At 36.3% G+C, this 22,688-nt stretch overlaps 1 protein-coding gene across 1 annotated transcript in view; it reads right to left on the bottom strand.

Annotated features, from left to right (window-relative positions):
- Positions 1-212: 212 nt before the first annotated feature.
- ITGA8 (integrin subunit alpha 8) overlaps positions 213-22,688 on the bottom strand; it is a 232,004-nt gene continuing 209,528 nt past the window's right edge. The window contains exons 28-30 of the mRNA XM_001377451.4: positions 17,915-18,016; positions 5,802-5,924; positions 213-4,166 (exon numbers count right to left, since the gene is read on the bottom strand). Of these exons, the coding sequence (XP_001377488.2) occupies positions 4,080-4,166; positions 5,802-5,924; positions 17,915-18,016 (312 nt within the window). The 3' untranslated portion in view covers positions 213-4,079. The remainder of the gene's footprint in view (positions 4,167-5,801; positions 5,925-17,914; positions 18,017-22,688) is intronic.

The following is a 22,688-nucleotide window of genomic DNA, read 5'->3' as shown; positions in this document are numbered from 1 at the left end:
GTATCTTGGTACATTTTACTGTTAGGTAACTGGGAAAGGTGGTGGACCATTCATTGCCCTTCCTCTTGGGGGCTGGGTGTACAATATGTTGACCTATATTTTTACATGTGTAATACACATGAAACCTCCCCAATGAAGGTGTAAAAACACCCGATATTTGTGTTATGTGTAAAGGTCTTTGTTGCATGTGAAACAAAGCACATCAAATAATCTGTTTTTCACTTGATATTTTATTTGTGACAATGTAAATAGGTACATAGAAACCTTAGCCAATATACACATATCTATTTAACAGCGATTGCATTCTTACAATGGGGTTTCGATGGCAACTATTTCATATTGCTTGTTTACTTTTTTTGCAAATTATCCAATTTTCATGTTTATGGACTTGCCAAAGTTTATAAAACCTGATCTGCCCATTTTTGTGACTTTGAATTAGCTGCAAAAGTGAAAAAGTATGAAAACTGTAATATGAAAGCATGTTACAGATTTTCAAGCCATTGACATTGTAATAATAAGGGGGAAATAATTCATTGTTCAGCCAAATGCTTTGTGTAAGGAATAGATACCCAGTAAATGCTCTTCTGGCTGATCTACCATACTTCATTCCATTGGATCCTCTTTTTCTATGCTAACTTCACTCATTTCCACATCTAGAAGAAGTTGATGGGGATTATATATATCCATGACATCATTCTGTGGTCTAGTCCTTAGGCGACAGAACATTTCCGCAACAACAGTCATGTGTCAGGAAGAATCCTTCCATTTTTTCCAAATATGGATAGTCCGTACGACAAAGTCAATGTCCTCCTATCTCTCTTTCAGAGCACTTTTATTATCTCCTGACAGTTTGGCCATCTCCCAAGGCATCTTCAATCACAAAATCATAGATTTTTAGAGCTGGGAGGCACCACAGTGTTAGAATAAAAATCAGAATATCTGGATCCAGTTCTTGCTCTTCCACTTTCATATACATGACTTTGGGCAACTTCTCTCAGTTAGTTTCTTTGTCAGAAAAAAAAAAGACAATATGAGCATAGCTTACCTCCCCAGAGTAGTGGGAGTCAAATGACATAGGGTAACACATTTTGTAAACTTTGGAGCTATTATTATTATTTTGCTTTCTTAATGAATCTCCTTATTTTGCAGATGAAATGAGTGAATCTCAGAGATGAAATGATTTACCCAAGGCCATCCTGTGCCAAGGTCTTACTCTTAGAAAGTTGGAATATCTTCCAAGACGTTACTCATCCCAGCAGTTACATTTTCATAAAGGTCCTTGGAGACAGGGGCAGCTGAGTGGTACAGTGTACTGAATGCCAAGCTTGAAGTCAAGAAGACTCATCTTCCTTAATTCAATTCTGGCTTCAGACATTCCCTAGCCATATGACCCTGGGTAAGTCACTTAACTCCATTTCTCTCAGTTTCCTCAGCCATAGAATGAGCTGGAGAGAGAAATGGTGAACCATACCAATATCTTTGACAAACAAAAAAACAAACCCCCCCAAAAAACTCAAATGGGGTCCCAATGAGTTGGACACTACTGAAATGACTGAACAACAATGTTGGAGACAAAAGCTTTTTGTTCTTCAGAAGAAAGTGTATGTAGAATGGAATTTCAGGCATAGGGACAGGTACCTGAAGATAGGCACTTTTGCATTTACATGATGTAGGCACAAGGTCTGGAGAGTGTTCCAACAGAGAAGAACCCTGAAGTAAATAAAGGCTCTGTAACTATAACTGACACTTTACATCTCCCAAGAGATGGCTTGAAACTCTAAAACTCCTTAACACTGCCATCATTTTAATCCACATACACTGGAAACCAAATGACTTTTTGACAGGAGAGATCGAGACAACTGCCATGGGAGTGTTGAGTAGACAAGGCAGGAGAAATATGAAAAAAAAAACACAAAAAAACCCTTTTGCTCAAAGTTACAATGTGTTACTCCATGTGCCTCTCATTTGGTTTCTAATGAAATTTTATAGCTGCAGCCAAAGGGCTCCCTGCCAGGCTGAGGAATGATTTTTAAAAAAAATTTGGTATCTGCAATCTTGGCTCGTCTTTCAAATAAAGTGTGATTGTTCAAATTGTGATACAAATTTTCCAACTGCATTGCAAATTCAAGGCTTTCTGTCAAAGTCTTGTTATACTTATTTCATCAGTATATTTCAAAAGTTTTTTTCTCCATACAAAACAAACAAAAAATTTAATGCCAGTGTAAACATGCTACAGATACATATGTATACAAAGTATTGCACGTAAAATTTGTAGTTCTTAATAGTGTTATTTCATTATAATAAAAATAATACAAAATTGTGCGGATGATGTGAATTAATTTGGCCGGTGATCCTAGTTTATCAATGATAGTGTTATATACAATGACAGGATATTTACACATAGGTTTTTCAAAATCAGATCTTTGTGGGCATTCGATTAAACAATGAATATGGAGAAAGCTTAATGAAATGGTTCTTCAATACTAGAATATCCAGGCTAACTTCAAAAGGGAAGAGCAAAAAGCACACAGAATTTGGAGATCTAACTGGGAAAGTGTAACTTCTAAAGAATTTCCCAAGAGACACTTTTCTTCTTATATTTGTACCAGGTCTGTAGTATTTTATGCTTCCCTTCTATTCATGGTTGATAAACCTTTTCTCCTTGTTGATAACACAAGGTGGTAGTAAAAGTAGATATTTAAATAAAAAAGACAAATATTGTTGTAACTTCCAAACCTTCCTTAAATATACTGAAAATTTAATCTACAAGGGCTGTTCATCCGCCCCCCCCATATTAATTTATTAATTCTTGTCAGTGGTGTTAAGTCCCACAATGATAAAATTCACTTTACCGCTGAAGTAGCACTGTTGATACTTTAACATAACTTACTACATTGCTAGTAAAAGTTTCTTAAAAAAGAAGTAAAGTTTTTTTTTTTCACTGAAGTTATAGTATGATGCCTCTTCTGATTTAGAGGTAAACTGAGTTTCTCAAAGGCTACAACACAATTCAAGATCCAACAGGTTTGGTCAAGCAGAAAAGACTTTGTGCATAAGTCTTGACATGGATGATCATCTTAAGGCTAGTGTTCCTAAGCAGGGGCAGGGGTTCAATATTGGGGGGTGGCCATCAAGGGAAAGAATATTTGAAATGTTGATGGAGCATGATAAGCACACACGTGTAAAATGAAGAGAGTTTTTTGAAGTATCATAAAGTATTGTGAACTAATATAATTGAAAGTACAAGGAGAAAAAATCCCAGAAAAAAATATGCAGCATTTAGTGACATTGGTTTAAGTGGCCGTAAGTCCCTGGATTGTGGGTGTAAAGCTAATGCTGGCAGGAAGAAGAAGGTACAGTGTACATGCATATGATTACAGATTCTCTCACAACCCATTGATTGTCTTCTCTCTCAAGTACTGTATATATTCTGCTTCTTCTCTCAGGAAGTATTTTTGTGGAATGATGTCTTAGTACAATAGGTTTTTCTTCTTTGTGAATTGAGTAAATGCATTTCAAAAATCTGCAATGTTCCAGATATTGAACTACAGAAGTGGAAAAAAATAAATAACTCACTATCCCCGCTTACAAGTTTTTCTTTGTAGCTTTAAAAAGTACTTTCACAGTACCAACAATATATTGCGTGTCTCCCTGAGCCATAGTTTCAGAAGCAATGTTTCCTTTCCATAGGGAGGTGTCAAATATTCTGCTTTATACAGTAGTGTTTGAAGGGTTGTGTCCTAGTTCCCCTTCTAGATTCTACAGCAACTCAGGAATTTCATCCTTGTAACTTAAGTTGGGTTTATCTAGAAAGCAAATTAAGCCATCACGCATAGTCCTAAGTATCTAATAAATCTGGAACAAAACAAAAGCAACAAAATTCACCCCACTGAAGGGTCTGTTTTACTGAAGGTCCTTTCCCCAAAGGATTATGCTCATCACATGGCAAGTTCCCAAAGGACTGGAGAATTTTCGAATGGCATCAACATGGTGCCCACTGGTTCCATGGTGGCTGGCTTCAGTCTCTTTCTTTTGAACTAGGTTGGTATTTCGTTTTTGTTTTGTTTTGTTTTGTTTTTTCAAGCATCAGGAACCTTGTCATTTGTTAATTGCTCTCTGTCAGCCATATCATCCTGGGGAGGTCTTGCTCGGTCAAAGAATCCACACTACCAAAAACAAAAAACAAAGACAAATGGATATACAGTCAAAATGCTTTTCTTTTAAAAAATGCTTTCTTCACTGAAGTTGAAGTCCTACATGCCAAAAATGCCCGATAGTAGGATTTTAGAGGAGCTAGCTATCACCAGTCTGCAAGAGTCATTGTTAAATTTTTGATGGAAGTATTTACACCTTAGAAACCAGCAAAACCTAGCAAGGGCTAGGCAATCAGTGTTAAGTGACTTGCCCAGGGTCACACAGCTGAAAAGTGTCTGAGGTCAGATTTGAACTTGGAACCTCTTGTTTCCAGGCTTGGCTCTCTACCCACTGAGCCACCTACCTGCCCTTTTTAATGTAAACTTATAGGCAATCGCCTAACAATTATCGGTTGGTTGATGTAGGATCTTATTCTAATACCCAATCTCTAAAATTATTCTTGTCCTTCAGAATATAACACAACAGGAAGTCTATAGGATTGAAGAAAGCCTTCTTATGCTACATAAGCAAATATTGTTCATCAAGACAATTGAAAAATTAATTGCTTTGCTCTTTTCCCTAATCTTGGTGGATTTGGGGGTGGGTTGTCCCTTTCTGACAAAATCAAAAGTTCACAATAAATTAGAAGTGAGCTGCCCATCAACAATGAACATGAGATCCTTGTTAGGGGTGAGGGGAGGGTAGAGGTGGTAAAGCATCTGGTCATCTGATCAGTCTCTGACCTGCCGGAGAAAGGGCATTATTCAGAAAAAGATTCGACATGGATGTTGTCCCCTCTGGCTAAGTCTAAAGAAAGCAAAGATCCCCACGGGCTTATTGCTTGTTGTTTTGAAAGAGAATGTGTTGTATTTGTAGGATACCTGGAACAGACAGAAATCAGCTGGGATACGCTCTGTGTTAGTTATTGCCATAAGAGTAGTGTTTATGATGGCGTTTCTATTTTGGAAAGTAAAATGAGACAGAACTTGGCATGGGTACAGGTTGTCCTGCCAAAAATCAGTCCCTATTGTAGACCACTGGAGAAAACCACGATAAAACATACATAAGAAGGGAAATAAATGTACGATTGCTTAATAATGACACAGGCTAAAAGTATCGTAAGTCTTAAAAAAAACCATCATTGCAATTCACTGTGTTACTAAATTTGTAATCTTGCTAAGCTGACTGCCATTCACAGGCTTACATCCAAAATGATCTAAACTGAAGGCAATTATTTAATGAACTTTAAAGCCTTTAATACATTAGGGACAGGGTTATGTTGACAACCCCCCCTCCCCCAAGAACCCAGGTAAATTACCCAAGAAAATACATTCGTTAGAATATTGTCACTCCCAGTGCTCCAGAAAGAAGACGCCTCATCGTGGACAATGAAGCCAAGTTCCTGATTCCTGATATGAAAGCAGGTTGTAAGCCACAGCAGATTCCTTAAATATCAGTTCTACAGGCATGTTAAATTTGCCAAAGCCAACAAGATACATGATAAACATTGTTTTTGTCCTCCCCTTAAGAATGAAAGATCACAAGGGTTCAATGTTAAGCATTCTTTGTTTTTCCAAATTCTTTGAACATTTGCAGCATTCTATAGACCAAGGAAAAGGTAAAAATGGAAAAAGGAAAAGGTAAAAATGATAAAGCCCAGGACTTACCTTCCATAAAGCTAAAGTCAAAAGGGTGAGGACCAGCAGTCCAAGAAGTATGGCCAATATGATAACCCATAACGGGATGGAGAAGGAGACATTTGGAGTTGCCCAGATGACTGATGTTCTAATCTGAAATGAAAAGAGAGACAAATGAATATTAATTTGAAAAGGAATTGGTATAAGGAAGCAGGGATCAGCAAGCAATGTCAGGGAAGGATGATGGGTCCAAATGAAACAGAGGAATAACTGGATTCATTTCAGGTGAATTGGTCACTGAATTCTTTATAAGAACATGAAGTATAAAAAGCCAACTTATGAATTACTGTGGCTATCTTGATGTCCCCATCAGGGGAAAATATAGGCTTTGAATTGTTTGAGTCAATTTTTAAAATCAATTATCAATATTTTTTGGAGCTGAGTGAGAGCCTTAAAGCAGAGTAGTTCAGATTTTGTTTTCTTATAGGGAGCCTCCTTACTGGAATTTCCCTATAGGAATGAAATCATGGCCCTTGGAAGAAAAAAATAACAAATTTCTATCTCACCAAATTGTTGTGAAGCTATCATGAGATAATGTATATGAGGTACTATAAGCTTTTTTTTTTTTAAAATACTTACTGTCTTAGAATAACTATTATATATTGGCTTCAAGGCTGACGAACTGTATGAGCTAGGCATTTGGGGTTAAGTGACTTACCCAGGGTCACATGGATAGGGAATATCTTTTTTTTAATTAAATTTTAATTTTAAAATATTTTTCCATGTTTACATGATTTTTTTTCTCTCCCTCCTCTCTTCCCTCTCCCCTCCCAGAGCTGACAAGCAATTCCACTGGGATACAAATGTTATCAATTGATACTTATTTCCATATTGTTCATTTTTGCTTTAGAGCAATCTTTTAAAGTCTAACCCCCAAGTTACATATCCATATATGCATGTGATAAGTGATATCGTATGTTCTCCTTTTGCATGCCTACTCCCATAGTTCCTTCTTTCAGTGTGGTTAGCATTCTTTCCCATAAATCCTTCAAGAGTGTCCTGGTTTTTTGCATTGCTACTAGTAGTAGCAAAGTGATAGAAAATACCTGAGGCCAGATTTGAACCCAGGATCTCCAATCTCTACATATGGCTCTCCACCCACTGAGCTACCTTGCTGACCCCAACATGAAGTACTTTGCAAATTTTAAGGTATATTTTTAATCTACTTATTGTCTTTTCCTTTTAATATTATTTTTCTTGATAATTAAATCATTTTTACAATAGTCTTGGAAATGAAACATACACATCACCGTTTGTCTTAATATAAAGCATCTGGTACTCCTGGGAAGGTACCACCAGTCAACTGAATACTGGTTATGTGTCAAAATGCCCAAGTATGTCAAAATAGATACTTGGAACCAAAACGTCTGCTAAAAAGCTAAGTTCTGTAGCTCAAGGTCTTTAATTACAAAACATCAATTTGAGTGTGTGTAAACAATAGATAAAATAATTTTCTTTTATGTCTTGGTGATTATGTCTCATGACTTCGGCTTTCAGTTACTACATTCCTAAATACCATGAGAAAAGCTACTAGTTAGTATTTTTCTTAAACCCTTACCTTTCTGCCTTGGAATCAATACTAAATATTGGCTCCAAGGCAGAAGAGTGGTAAGGGCTAGGCAATGGGGGTTAAGTGACTGGCTCAGGGTCACACGGCTAGGAAGTGTCGGAAACCAGATTGGAACCTAGAACCTCCCATCTCCAAGTCTGACTCTCTCTCCACTGTGCCACCTAGATTCTTCTCTGTGGTATTTTTTAAAGGCATCCAGTATCACCAAGATTTGAGTAGACCCACACAGACCCAGGTCCTAATCTTATCTCTGACATAATTTGCCTACAATCCATCAATTGTCTGGACACACATAATCATAATAGGCATTCCAAAGTTTTCCTATCTGGTGCTGCCTGTCCTTCCACCTATCTCATAGCTAATTCAACTCTCTGAGCCCCAGTTGATTCATCTGTAAAGGGAAGGTGCTGGACCAGAAGCCTTTGAGATTCTCTCGGGATCTAGATCTAAGATTCTCCTCTTCTTCTTGTATGTTAAACAATATAGTCAAATGGATTTCCATCATATGTATATGACTTAATTTCTTCTGCTGCTTCTCTGCCTTTGATGACATCTTTCCTTTGGCTAAAATGTATCATCCTCATCTCAATTCCTACCCATCCTTTAAAACCAAGCTGAAATCTCCATTAAGCCTTATCTGCTCCTCTCCCATTTGTCTTGAACACCTCACATGACACTTCCCATCTCTTGAATGCATTTGTGTATTTGTTGGTATTATTTTGTTGGTATATATTTTGTATTCATTGGAAAAACCTGGAGAGGGAGTTTATTGGTAGGAGAATTTCCTCAATGGGAGCTTCTGATACCAAGGAAATTGAAAGTCTGTTGAGGAAAAACAAATATTTTGGAAGAGTTTTCCTATGGCTAAGGTGAGGGTCTTAAGAGCAGATAAAGTAAACTAGAGCATCCTGATTTAGAGTTGTTTATGTTATAAAATGAGCAGCTAGGTTGCACATTTTATAAATAAACACTTATTTATAAATATCTATCATCTGTCTATCTATCTATCTATCTATCTATCTATCTATCTATCTATCTATCTATCTATCTATAGTGCTGGGTCTGGAGTCAAGAAGACTCCTCTTCCTGAGTTCAAATCTGGCCTGAGACACTAGCTGTATGACCCTGGGCCAGTTCACATGATTCTGCCTCAGTTTCCTCATCTATAAAATGAGTTGAAGAGTGAAATGGCAAACCACTCCAAGTATTATTACCAAAAAACCCCAAATGGGGTTATGAAGAGTTGGCTTGATTGCTCATTTGTATCTTTGGTTGGTATTCTATTACCTTTACTAACACATAAAGCCAATCTTTAGGGGAGGAAAGTTATTCAGTTTTGAGTCCTTTCTTTCATTCTCATGCCTAGGGAAAAGAGGGTAGAAGAGGCATCTGAATTCAACTCTGGCCTCCATTGTTGTTTATTTTTTTAGGTCAATCCTGTCTTGTCTGACTCTTTATGACCCCATTTGGGTTTTTCTTGACAAAAATAGTGGAGTGGTTTGCCATTTCCTTTTCCACCTCATTTTACAGAGGAGAAACTGAGGCAAATAAAGTTAAGAGACCTGCCCAGAGCCCATTGAAAGCTAAATTAATTCACTGACCCATTGAGTTCCCAGCCCTGCTAGCCAATCAAATTTGGGGGGAGAGGCGTCACTCAATCTATTACAAGGGTAAGTCACATGCCCGTGTGTGTGTGTGTGTGTGTGTGTGTGTGTGTGTGTGTGTGTGTGTGTGTGTGTGTAAAGTATCACACAAAAAGCCCTATCTGTGTAAAATGTCATGTGTTGGGGAAGACCTGGGCTACATGGTCCCATCTCTTTTGGCAAAGGGGGGCCTATCATAATTGTCTATCTGATTATAAAACTTTTATTATAAAGAAGCTGACATCCTGAAACTGGGACTGGTCTCCAATGGCCTCCAACCATCAACATGTTGCTACTTTGACTTATTTTTAATAAGCCTCATTTTTTTTTGTCCTTAGTTTTGCCTTATCAATGAGGGTAAAAGTCCAAAAGGAAAGAATTTTTCTTTCAACAGATCATACAGCTACAGTTTGAGGCTAGATTTGAACTCAGGAAGATAAATCTTTGTGACTCCAGTCCCAACACTCCATGTACTGTACCACCTAGTTGTGTGATCTAGGGCAAGTCATTTAATTCATTTGCCTCAGTTTCCTCAAGTATAAAATAGGGAAAATATCAGCACCCTGCCCAGGGTTGTTGTGAGGATTAGATGAGATAATATTTGTAAAGGGATTAGCACATAGTAGTCATGATAAAAATGTTTATTATGGAAATACGTTTTGAATAATGAATAAAACCCAGTGGAATTGCTCATGGGTTCTGGGAGGGGGAAGGGAAGAAGAGAGGGAAAGAACATGAATCATGCAACCATGGAAAAATATTTTAAATTAATTAATTAAATAAATGAATATATATATATATATATATATATATATATATATATATATATATATATGCTTATTTCCTTTCCTTTCCCTCCCATGACTAACTAGGGAAGTCCTCTATAAATCTTAAGAAAAGAGTTTGTTTTTTTTCTGGGGCTCTGTAGAGGATCATGGAGGCATACAGCAGGATAGCATGGTGGAAGTGGAATCCTCTAAGTCCATCTGCAAATGGAAGTTGATTAACTTAAGCATTTAGTGAACTTGACTTATATTGTCTAGATGAAATGTAGCCTTGAACTCTACACGTATGTGGAAAGGGAAAGAGCTCAAAGATCATTACGACTTAGTATGCTATTTACTCTGGCTATAAAGATAGGAGCCCCCAAAGAAGAGTTGTTGTTTTTTTAGCACATTTAGGGGCACTGGGGAAACTGTAGATGGTATATAATGAGTCTCCTATGCCCCACCTTATCCTGAGCTAGTCTCAGAAAACAATGTCCTGCAAAGAGAAGTATGGTATCCAAGTTTAGACAATATGATGTAATATGATGAAGTGTGATAGTATGGGGAAGAAGGAAAATAGCCAGCTTTGGAACGTAGATGATCTAGAATCAAGTCCTTCCTCTGAGGAATAATAGAATGTGATCCTAAGCAAATTATTTACCCTTTCAGTATCCCAGAAAACTCTCTTAGATCATGAATTATAAGTAAGTTGCTGCTCTGCCTCAGTAGATAGAGATTGCCCTCTCCTGAAATTGACAAAGATCATCGGAAATTAATTGGACTGAATATTAGATAAGCAATGATGAAAAGCTTGATCGTCAATTCTGAGAACTGCTTAATAGTGCCTTCAGAATATGACCCATCTACTGTTGTGTGTACCTTATTATTTATATGTCATTTCCTCCTTTAGAAAAGGAGCTCCTTGAGAGAGGGGCTCTTTTTGCCTTTCTTGTTGTCTCTAGAACCCAGCGCAGTGGTTGGCACATAACAAGGGCTTAATAAATGCTTGCAGATTGACGCAAATATGCTTTTTGGTCAGTTTTATCATCTTCTTAAGAATTCATTTTTAAGCACTGATCCCTTTCAGATGCCATTTCTGATACTTATTGTTTTGATTATAATTATTGTGAAACTTGTTGTAAAACACCATGAAGTACAATCCCAAGCAAGGCAGGTTTATCTTGGACCTTGTCCAATGGAATTTATTAACTGAATTGACAAAGGAGCCTCACTGCAGGGCAAAACCAATAATGTTGGTGCTAAAAAAAAGACACTCGGAGAACAGATTGGTAGTAAGTCTCTCCTGAATCATCATCACCACAAATTCTACTCCTACATGTTTTATAAGAGCCTTGTAGACTCCCAACTGGGGTGTTGTATTGCTAAAACTATTCCATGAAGGTAAATTAAACTTTAGGAAAGGAATTAGGAGGGAAATTTAAGGAAAAAAATTAAACCCTTTGCCAAGTAAGTGGCTAGTGGGATTTTCTATTTTATTTATATCTGGAAATTGGGCTGTTAAAAAAAAAATCTGCAGGGGACTTAAGCTATTCACTTGACCTGTTCACTTGCCACTTAGTTTAGATTTTCTCTATAGGATGCTAAATCATGGCCATATAATCTCCCCTTCATGAAACCTCAAATCTTTTTTTTCTAACAAATAGGGTTGAAAAGATCATAAATAAAACTTTATTATGACCACATTTTATCATCAGACATTTACGATATGTTTTTGTATATTTTGACAAAATACCAAAGCAGAAGGTAAAAGCTCCCTTGTGTTTGTAGCCATAATTAATAGTGACATTTGTATTTACATGCAAAGCCTTGTATAAACAGGCTTCATTGGGAGTTACAAGAATGTTTTAAAAAAGTGTGCCCAGGCATCATGGTAATAGTACCAAGAATGCAACCAGTAATATTGGGGAGAATGATGATAGCAACCACTTGACATAAAGCAAATTGGAGTAGTTATAAAAAAGATGAACACCGAAACACACCTTAATAGTTGCATTTCAAAATATGTAAGCCTTTCTCCTAACCCATATATTAAAGGATTTATTCTATCTGTCTGTCTGTCTGTCTGTCTGTCTGCCTGTCTGTCTCTCTTCCTGTCTCTCTCTGCCTGTATGTCCCTCTCTCTCAGCATTTCTAAGAGATGGAGAGAAGGAAGAAGAGAATTCCAGGTATGATAGTCTGTTTAAATATAAGTAAAAATATAGGTTGTGTGAGGAGAAGTAATTATAATCAACACTGAAAGAGAGGGTGGAGTCAAATTGTGAAGGGCTTCAAAAAAGCCAACAAAAGAGCTAGTATTTGATTCCTGAGATGATAGGGACCTGCAGTGAATGCTCAGATCCCTGCTTTAGGAATTTACATTTTTTTTTATCAGTGTGGAGAATCAATTAAAGAACAGAGATGCTAGAGGCAGGGAGAGCAATTAGGAGACTTTTACAATAGACTAGATGAAAAGTAAGGAGGTCAGTAGCCTTGGGAACAGTTATGTAGCCCTGTGGATAAGAGTGCCAGACCTGGACCCAGAAAGACTCATCTTCCTGTGTTCAAGTATGGCCTCAGATATTTACCACCTGCTCAAATTACTTAGTTCCATTTGCCTCAGTTTCCTCATCTGTAAAATGAGCTGGAGAAAGAAATGGCAAAACACTGAAGGATATTTGCTATGGTAACTACAAATGGGGTCAATGAGAGTCAGACATGATTGAAACAACTGAACAACAATAAGCAACAGCAAGTGAAGAGATGGAGCTAAGAGACGTTGAGAGAGTCAACAAAACTTGACAACTCATTGGATTGAGAAATGAGCGAGTGAAAAATTAAGGATGAATGACACCTAAGTCATGAAGCCTGATGATAGGAAGAATGATGATACCCTCTACTAGAACAGGGACATCAGGAAGAAGGATGAGTTAAAAGTGGAAAAATTCATTCTGCCATGGACATGTTGAGCTTCAGATATTTATGAGACATCTTGGAGGATTGATTAGAAGACTGAGCTTGTCCAGGGAAATATAGAAGTTTATAAAGCCTCTTAGTTGGAATTCTCAGCCTTCTACTATCCCCCCTGAAGTTGAAAAACGATAAAAAATAATGACTACAATGGATTCTGATTTAAATAAAGTTCTAATGTTTCTGAAGAGTTATATATATATGTGTGTGTGTGTGTGTGTACATATATAAATATATATGTATTTATATTTATGGATATATATTATATGTATGTTTATATATATATATACATATATATATATAACAACTCAATTGTGTAGCTTCACAACAGACCCATTCTTATTACTATTCTTATTCTTATTCTATAGACAACGAAATTGAGGCTCAGAGATCATATAGGGTTTGTCTATGGTCATGTTTTACATCTGGTAAATGTCAGAGTAGGGAATAGTAATTCAAGTCTTTCTCTTCCTAATATTCTATCTACTAAATCATATTTCATCTTTATTTTCTTCCTGTTTTTTTCTAGTGGTAGGGTAAGAGTCAGGGAGTCATAGTTATCTTTATAAATACATGTGTAGATATATATATGTGTGTGTGTCTACATTCATGTATAGGTATCTACAGACAAGTAAAGTAGACATATATGCATGTAATATATCAATACATAAATACATACACATATATAGTTTAATGGGTCTAACTCTCCCCTTTTATTATTAAGAAATTAAACAAAAGAAAAAGTAAGGGTATCATGAATATGAAGACCATGGTCAGATCAATGTTTTTATTTTTCATTTTCCGAGGCTGGAATCATGTGTCTCATCTATGTCTATGTCTGAGTTCACACACACACACACACACACACACACACACACACACAGGAACATAGATCTTGAGGTAGAAATGACGTCAGAGAAAATTGAGGACAAATGCCTCTTTCTAGATGAGCAGATTGAAGCTGAGTGTGGCTAAGTGAAATTGTGTGATGGCAGAAGTAAATAAGGCTCAGGTGATATTCGAATCTGGATCCTCTGACTCCAGCACCAGGGCTTGTTTGCCCTCTATCCCAATTGTATTTGGGGGGAAATGGTTAACTTAGAACTGTAGATACACAATGGGGATTAGATTCTAATTTTATAGCTTTAAATAGAGAAATATTTCTTTTGGGTTAAATAACTGCTTTTGAACAGTAAGTGGTACAGTGGATAGAGGGCTGAGCCTGGAGTCAGGGAGACTCATCTTCCAAAGTTCAAATCTGGCCTCGTTTTGTGATTCTGCTCAAATCACTTAATCTGGTTTGCCTTGGTTCCTTCATCTATAAAATGGGCTGGAGATGATAATGGCAAACCACTTCAATATCTTTGCAAGAAAATCCCAAATGGGGGTCAAGGAGAGTCAACCATGACTGAAATGAATGAACAACAAAATATAAACTATTCCAAATACATGGACCTTTCTCCCTGAAGTAACTGAAGAATTCTTGGGCAATATAACATGCAATCACAAAAGCACAGAGATGAATGTGCTAAAGGGAACAGGGGATGATTTTGTTTATCAGTTATGATGACTTTGTTTTCAGATTGAATCACTTTCCATGATGCATCCTCTTTGCTCACCCTTTGCCATAAAAAGTGCCAGACTGCATGAGCAATTCAATGGCTAAAAACAGGGAACAGATAGTTGCAAATAAAAGGTAATTTTCCTTAACTACAGAGCCTATGTAGCTCACAAGAAATACGTGAATTATGACCATGTTGAAAAGGGAGTGCTGACTAACCAATCAATCTTCACGCGAGGGCTGAGAGACAAGCAAATATTAGTGTTACACATTACAAAGATGGAGACCAAGAGGTTAACTGTCTTGCTGAAGGGTGTACACAAAAGGGCATGTTTTGGAGTTTGGACTGGAGATCTTGTCTTTAACCTATCAACCCTAGTGCACACCACACCTTAGTGTGGACATTTCTTTCTTAACTCTTTGGAAATCTGTTCTTTTTGGAAAATGAGAGTCAATGTTTTTCAGAGGTACCAGGGATCAATTCTTTTTTATTTGCTGAAAGCAGAGTTCTTTCAACTCATGAGACTGAAGAGATATTTACATATGGTCCACAACCGGCTTGAGCCTGGAAACAGCTTCATGGACCATCCAGATATTGGGGAATCTGAAAGCACTGCTTTTCCTCAGTGTTTCCTCAATAATCTTTGCAGAAATTGGGCAATCACCAGCATCAGATAACAACCTCCTTTTCTGTTTCTTTATCATTGTTGCCTCTGAAAAAAGGCTGCTGACCTGATCATTGTGCAACTTATCTGAAATTTATCAAGAACAGCAGATGATCACTTATGCCTCATTCTAATGGAAGGTGTGCCATTATTGAATGTGATCACTGTAACATGTTGTTTCAGTTATCAGACACAGGCTAATCGCAAACAAACAAGCAGCAATTTCTAACCTTTGCAACTTGTAGGCTTGGAAACCCTCTAAATGAATACTCAATATTAAAAACCAAAACTACTTCTGTTTTCTAGTAAGAGCATAAGTTAAAAAAAAAAAAACATTATGAGCAAAAAAGTGAGCTAAATGAAGAGCTGGGGAAGAGTTTGCCCTGAAATAGAAATATGGAAACATTTTTTTATCAGCTTGCAAAAATCAAAAATATGTCCAGAAAAGTCTTAGTTGATTTAGCCATAAAATATATAGAAAAAATAAATTCTCCTTCTTTGGCTTTAAATTTTTTTTTACTTATGGGATAGTGTGGAATTAATTGGAAAGTCCTTGATCAATTCTACATTCTCCTTTTTTTACCTCTAGATTTCTTTTTCATGTAAGGAGTGGTGTAGAATTAGTCAGAAAGCCCTTGATCATATAACCACCTTGATATTATGGGGCAGGGAAATCTGTATGGAGGTATCTGCAGGGCATATCCCATGGAGGTAGGCATGTGGACTGGCAACTTACTGAGAAGACACATGGAACTCTTCTGATTGATGTCCAATGGTTGGAGTTGCCTTCAAGATGACTGGTGACTTGAGAGACAGGAGAATAAACTCTTGCTGAAAGAGCTACCCCTGGACATGGTTCATGGAAGTCTAGAATTTTGAGGATCTTAGATCAGAGATTCTATTAAACATTCATGTCTGCATGTAGATGGCTGTATTGTATAGGACCATAATAAGATATGGATTTAGAAGTTGAATGAGCATAGATGCTCCTCTAGTGCAGATCCTTCATTTTACACATAAAGAAACTGAGACCTAAAGATTCACCCTCAATCAATTAGATAATGGCAGAAATTGAACTCAAGGTCTCCAAAGCTTAATCCTCCATACTTTCCATTGAACCACTCTGCCTTGCTTTTAACCAGAAATGAGCTAAAAAGGGGGTGCTAGTAAATGTTTAATTACATGCTCTTTAGGGGAGAAAATTTTAAAGATAAACTGTTCATTTTAATTTGAATTATTAACATTTTCTGCATCCATTTCTTAAGTCTAGAAAATCAATCAAAAAATAAATCAAGGGGGGCAACTGGGTAGCTCAGTGGATTGAGAGCCAGGCCTAGAGATGGGAGGTCCTAGGTTCAAATCTGATCTCAGACACTTCCCAGCTGTGTGACCCTGGGCAAGTCACTTGACCCCCATTGCCTTGCCCTTACCACTCTTCTGCCTTGGAGCCAATGCACAGTATTGACTTCAAGAGGGAAGGTAAGGGTTTAAACAAATAAATAAATAAACAAACAAACAAACAAATGAATGAATGAATGAATGAACAAATAGATAGATAGATAGATAGATAGATAGATAGATAGATAGATAGATAGATAGATAGATAGATAGATAAAGCCCCAATTTGGAATGCTTGCTCATTTCTGAGGTATAAATGCTCACATGGAAATAACTGGTCCTCCTGAGTTGGTCAGAGGTAGCTCTAGCACACTACTGGTAAGGTTATCTATTTAAGATCTTTTTTTTCCCCTTCAAAATAGCAGAAGCTCAAGAGTAAGAGTTTCTGCAAAAGGTCACACAGATTTTTTTTTATTGAATGATCATGGAATGAGCTTTGGGACTTTATAGTGTTTTCCTGTTCCCTGGTTCTGATGAGTCCCAGACAGCTATGGGGGAAAAAAGGGTTGGCAATGGTGCTTATGACCCCTCCACCATGCCAAAGCTGGCATCTTCTACTAGAAGTAATAGGGTACTTCTACTGAGAAGAAGAACATTCTTTAGGTGGGTAGAAGGGCAGAAGGGATGATTCACAAGGCTATGGGTGATTTCCATCTAATCTATGACCATGCTTGGTTAAAACTCTTTAAATCCTTCCTTGATAGTTTATTTCAATCATATTATTGTTGCCATTGTAGTAGAATAATTCCACTATTACAGGAAGTATATAGATTATTATCAGAGTTCACCAAACAAACCCATTTCCTATAACAAACCCATAATGTACAGAAAAGCCAAATGATAAAGTTATAATTTTAGAGCTGGAGGGGACTGAAGGGATCAATTCTACCCTGTCATTTTACCAGAGAGAAATCAGGTGGACAAAAGGGGGAAATGACTTGCTCTAAGGCCAGTGCCAGTATCTGACTCCAACTTCACTAACTGCTTATTAAGGACTTGCCTTATGCGGGGTACCGAGTAAATAAATCACAGCCGTATTGTGCATTATACATATTATCTCATATCTTTTTTGCAACAACTATATAAAGTAGGTGCCATTATTATTGCTATTTTATATATGAGGAAACTGAGGCAGAAGTAGGTTGAACAATTTTTTCTTAAGGATACACAGTTAGAAAGGACTCATTTCCTTAGTTTAAATACCTAGTAAGATGCCATCTACTTAATAAACAGTCAATAATTGCCTCAAAGGACTAATGAAATGCAGAAAGCCTATATGGAGAGACTAGATTTGTTTTTTTTTTCCACTCTAGGATTAGGAAAGGATCCCAAGGAAGTTAATTTTAAAGGAGATTAACATGACATTTTTCAGAAAATCGGATAAAAAGCAATTCAGGTATTTTTCCATTTAAGTAAGAAAAACAGTGATTGATGTAAAGAGATCCTTGCACATAATTAAGACAACCACACAAAGAAGAGTGACCAAATTGTGGAAGCCTATATGGTACTTACAGCTACATTTCCTTTAGGAAGCTGTGCTGGCTGTTCATTATATGGCATCTTCTTAACTTCAAATGACACGATGGAAGCAAGAGAATAGGGGTCATTTTTTCTCTGAAAGCAAAAAAAAAAGGATGATTATATTACATTAAAATATTTAAAAATTCAAAATGTAAACTGGCATTCATCATAATAATAACATTTATGTAGTGTTTTTGAGTTTACAAAATTATGCTATCACAACCACCCTATGAGGTAGGTAGTATATTATTAGCCTCATTTTACAGACCAGGAAACTGAGTTTAAGAAAGATAATGTGATTTGCCCAAAATCACAGTTAGTAAAATAATGACCTAATTATAAATGAATTTTATCAAGCTCTAGTTCAGTCCTAATTGGGTGCTCTCTAAATACCTCCTTTCCACAATTGGAATGTTTTGAGATATTAATAGCTCTCTTTAATACATTTGTAAATAAGAGTATAGGGGTGTGCTCATTAGTGCTTTACTTTCACATAGTAGAACAAAAGTGTTGGGTTTTTTTTAGGGTAAGTAGCACATCTATTGTCTTTAAGCTCCCCCCCCCTTAGGTAATCCTTAAGTTATCTCAAATACTCAGAATACCTCTGAACTAAGAATCAATGCATAATAAAAACATATCTCTATTGGCAAAGTCTGAATGGTAAAAATGGATAAAAACAGTTCTTAAGAGTGAAGAACAGTAGGTATTTCATACACAGATGTGCAATTGGAAATCTTGTGCCTTTGAACTACATTTCCCAGGAGCCCACTGACTTCCTTTCATTACGTGCTGACATAGACAGGAGATAAATAGGGTGGTCTTCTGTGGCTAGTTGTCTCTTTCCTACCTGGGTTGGGACTGGTGGAGCGAGCTGTTTGAGCAAGTAGATTAGCCATAGGCATGTGGTTTTTATTTTGTTACCTCTGGTGATTATTAATAAATTTTATAAAACATAATATTTGAAATTATTGTATATTAATTTTAATTTTTACACATATTGGTGGTTCTCCAGTCAGAAAAGAAGTATGCTGATTAGCTAGTGATGTTGGTAAAAAGCTTGGGAATCTATTGAAAAACTGAAAACGAAGGACGGCTCCAGTAATCCAGCTAAAGGGATCACATTGGCAATTCCTTATTCTCTAAAAAACTTTGTTATTAAGGCAATTTCTTCTATAAAGTTGGTGCCCATTTTTCATACTTGTAAACTCTTGAATTTAAGGTAGCCAACAGTGTAACCATTAAGATGTAATAAGACTACTTTTAGGATGCCTCTTCTCAGGTCCTATGCCCTTTATACCATATTCTTAAGCAGGAACATTATCAATGCTCTAGCTACATGGACAGGAAACAAAAACAAAAAGCAAAAAGGTAAACAAGTTAAAAATGTAAATTTCAGGGAGAAGAGTAAGGGGAATGATAGCTAGCAGGAATTTAGAGATTAATGTCAAGAGAGATTAGATAGAAACGGCAGACATTTGGGGATGGAGAAGAAAAGTAATTGACTAAACTTGATGAAATAGTATGACATGGCAGTGACCGCCATTAATTTAAGTAATGTCCATTTGGTTATATCTATGCTTTAATCCAATACTTTATGAAGGTAAGAAACTATATGTTCTTAGAAAATATTTCATTTCACTAAAAATAGCTAGTATTTAAAATAAAAAAGGGTTTGTAATAGTTTTTAGCTATCCAGAAAATTCTTTTCTGGAGTGGCTTATTTCTTCTTTCCAAATAATAGCTGATTTTATGTGTTAAAAAACCTCCAAATTTCAAAAAATCACTTAATGAAGAAACTGATAAGAAAAAGAGAAATATTAGAATACATCAGAAATTTGAGTTACAAGCAGGCTAAAAAGAAATGTAAAATTTATTATTTTCAAATAATACAATGAGTCAAAAGTTGCCTAAAAATGAAACTTTAATGGCAACTTCACTACAATTTAATTTTTTTGTATATAAATGAAACTTTGAAAATGCTTGAATTAGTTTGTTATTTTTAGGAGGTAAACAATGACCCAGGGTTGTTATGTTTAAACAAAATTCTCGTAAGTGGATAAGGATAAGCTACTATTGATAATAAAATTATTACAAGTGTTTATTATTACAAGAATAAATGTAGAAGGAACTTACTGAATTCCTGTTGTGTGGAAACAGCTTAGTGTTTCTGAAAAATCTATCTATCTATCTATCTATCTATCTATCTATCTATCTATCTATCTGTCTGTCTGTCTGTCTGTCTGTCTGTCTGTCTGTCTGTCTGTCTGTCTGTCTGTCTGTCTCTCTTTCTAGTCTGTCAGTCTACCTATCTATCTATCTATCTATCTATCTATCTATCTATCTATCTATCTATCTATCTATCTATCTATCTATCTATTCCTAAGCCATCCTTATGGATGGAAATCACACATTATTCCTTTGTAGACTGTTTTTATTAGTGTTTAATTAGCCTCATAATCTAGAACATCTTCTTAGTCCATAAAGATTCCCCCTAACACATCCCTATAATTTAATCTCATCTCTTTGTATTTTCTTGTGACTTGAAGATAGTTTATAATACTCTTTGTGCAAACCCTCATACTGGTAGTTTCCTTATTTAGCACAGAGGTTATGAAATTTGTAATTTTGTGGTTTTCAAGGATTCCTTTTTTAGTTTGAGGAAACCTATGAAACCCTTTTTCAGAATATGAGTGCATCAAAAATATGTAACATTACAAAAGCAAACAATTATGTTGAAATAGTTATTGAAATGTTAAAAACAATTATTTTAAAATTGTTTCAAAACAAATATTTAAAATATTACCCTCATTTTAAGAATACTTGATTAGATCTTTTATTCTTATAGGATAATTACTCCCCCATTTACAATCTAGAAATTATCTTAAAGTCTCTAGTCACATATATAATTTGAAAAATGAGGAAACTGAGGCCCCAGAGAAGGAAAGCATCTGGATCAAAGTTACACAGGTTAACAAGCAAGTGTTAAGCAAGTTAACAAAACCAGATTCTAACTTCCAATCCTATGCTATTTCCATTATATCATGACTTTGGGTCTGGGATTATTTGGGTGATTTATGTCCAATTTTTTTACCTTTCCTTGTTTGGCCAAGAATGATCTTATTGGGTCAGTTAATAGTGATTTTAATAATATCTATATGAGTTTGAACAACTTCATCCATGATTTTTACTTCACATGTACTTGATGGTTACAATCCAGTTTCTAACGGATAGTTACCTTATAAACAAACCACTCTGATGGACATAGTGGAGAAGCTACAGATTCTGATTACACAGTTTTTTCAAACATGAGAAATGTAGTACAAAATGCCATATCATTCATAGTGTGATTACAGTCACTTGACTGTTCAAAATCCTTTGAAGATTTCCATTGATTTAGGATATAACATCTGAAGTCTTTCTTTTGGCATGTAAATCCTTTCACACTGTCTCCAACTCTTGCCCACCATTCTCCTTTTCCTCTATGCTGCAGTAAACCAGACTCCTGGCTGGAAATCAATTCCCGCTTTTTTCCAAACATACATTATCCTCATCTCAGCCTCCATCTCCCATCCCATCTGATATTTGATTCACAATTAAAGCAATCAAAAAATCAACCTGCTTTTTAATTAAGTACTGATTCTGTGTTCAGCATTATGTTAAATATTGGAAATACAAAATAAAAGCGAAGCACTTCCCAGTTCGCAAGACCTTATATTCTAATGGGGAAGACAAGCATATTTGTTACCTTTGTGTTCCTCATCTGAAGATTAGCCAGAGTGAGTATCTGAGACTTTCTGGAGATCTCAATCCTCCCATTCAAACAATGAACACTTTCTCTGCTTCCATATTTACTTGTAACTAATCACTCTCTTTGCTTATATACTACTGTTGATTCATCACTCAGGCTGCTCCCACTCTGTCATTCAAACCAAATACTAAGTCTCCCAGAGGAGTACTTCTACTCCTCTCAATATACAAACATATCATCACAAAAAAACAAAACAAAACCCTACTCTGTCAAATGACATATACAAAAGAATGTCCCGACAATCATCAGAGGTAAACAAGCTTCCTGAGGTTGGGACTAAGGAATGCCCAACTTGCTATCTTCCTCCATTACAAATTTTGGGAAATGTCTTTTTATGGATTCAAGCTCCTGGGAGGTGAATTGCCTATGGACCTTAGACTGCAATATACCAGCCTTTGATGATAACTTAGTGACTTCTTTTAAAGGACAGGTTTTCTCTGGTTCACAATCAGGTTTGTTCTCATTGTCACCTTCATTTCCCTGAGGTACACTACCTGTTTGTCCATTGTCCTTGCCAATAACCTGATCTAGCCCTTTCTCCTTAATCAATTCCTCAAACACAGCCTTAATCATGCTTTCCAGGTTATCAATAGCCAGTATCTTTTTTGCCTTAAGGGGAATCACAAATCTAAAGATCTTCTTTACTTGGGTCAGAGTTTGAAGGACAGCCATTAAAATCACATACACTTGAGCCAGGACCTGCCAGAGTACCAGTTCAGTTTGGAATGGCAACTGCAAAATAGACATTGTAATGTTGCCTATATAATCAATAGATTCCACAATCATATGGGTCATTCTGTTGTACAGTATGTGGTAGACCCAGAAACAAGCAATGATTGCTATCACCACAGTTCAAAAAACAACTTGTTTGAACATATTCACTCTTTTCTACTCTGCCTTTCAAAGGATTGTGGGGTTCAGTCAGACTTTGAGGTGCCAACTGTAATAAAAAGATAA

This window comes from Monodelphis domestica, chromosome 5 (assembly GCF_027887165.1).
Source record: "Monodelphis domestica isolate mMonDom1 chromosome 5, mMonDom1.pri, whole genome shotgun sequence".
Taxonomy (NCBI): Eukaryota; Metazoa; Chordata; class Mammalia; order Didelphimorphia; family Didelphidae; genus Monodelphis; species Monodelphis domestica.
Note: the sequence above shows the minus strand (reverse complement) of the source record. Positions and strands in the feature narration are given on the sequence as shown.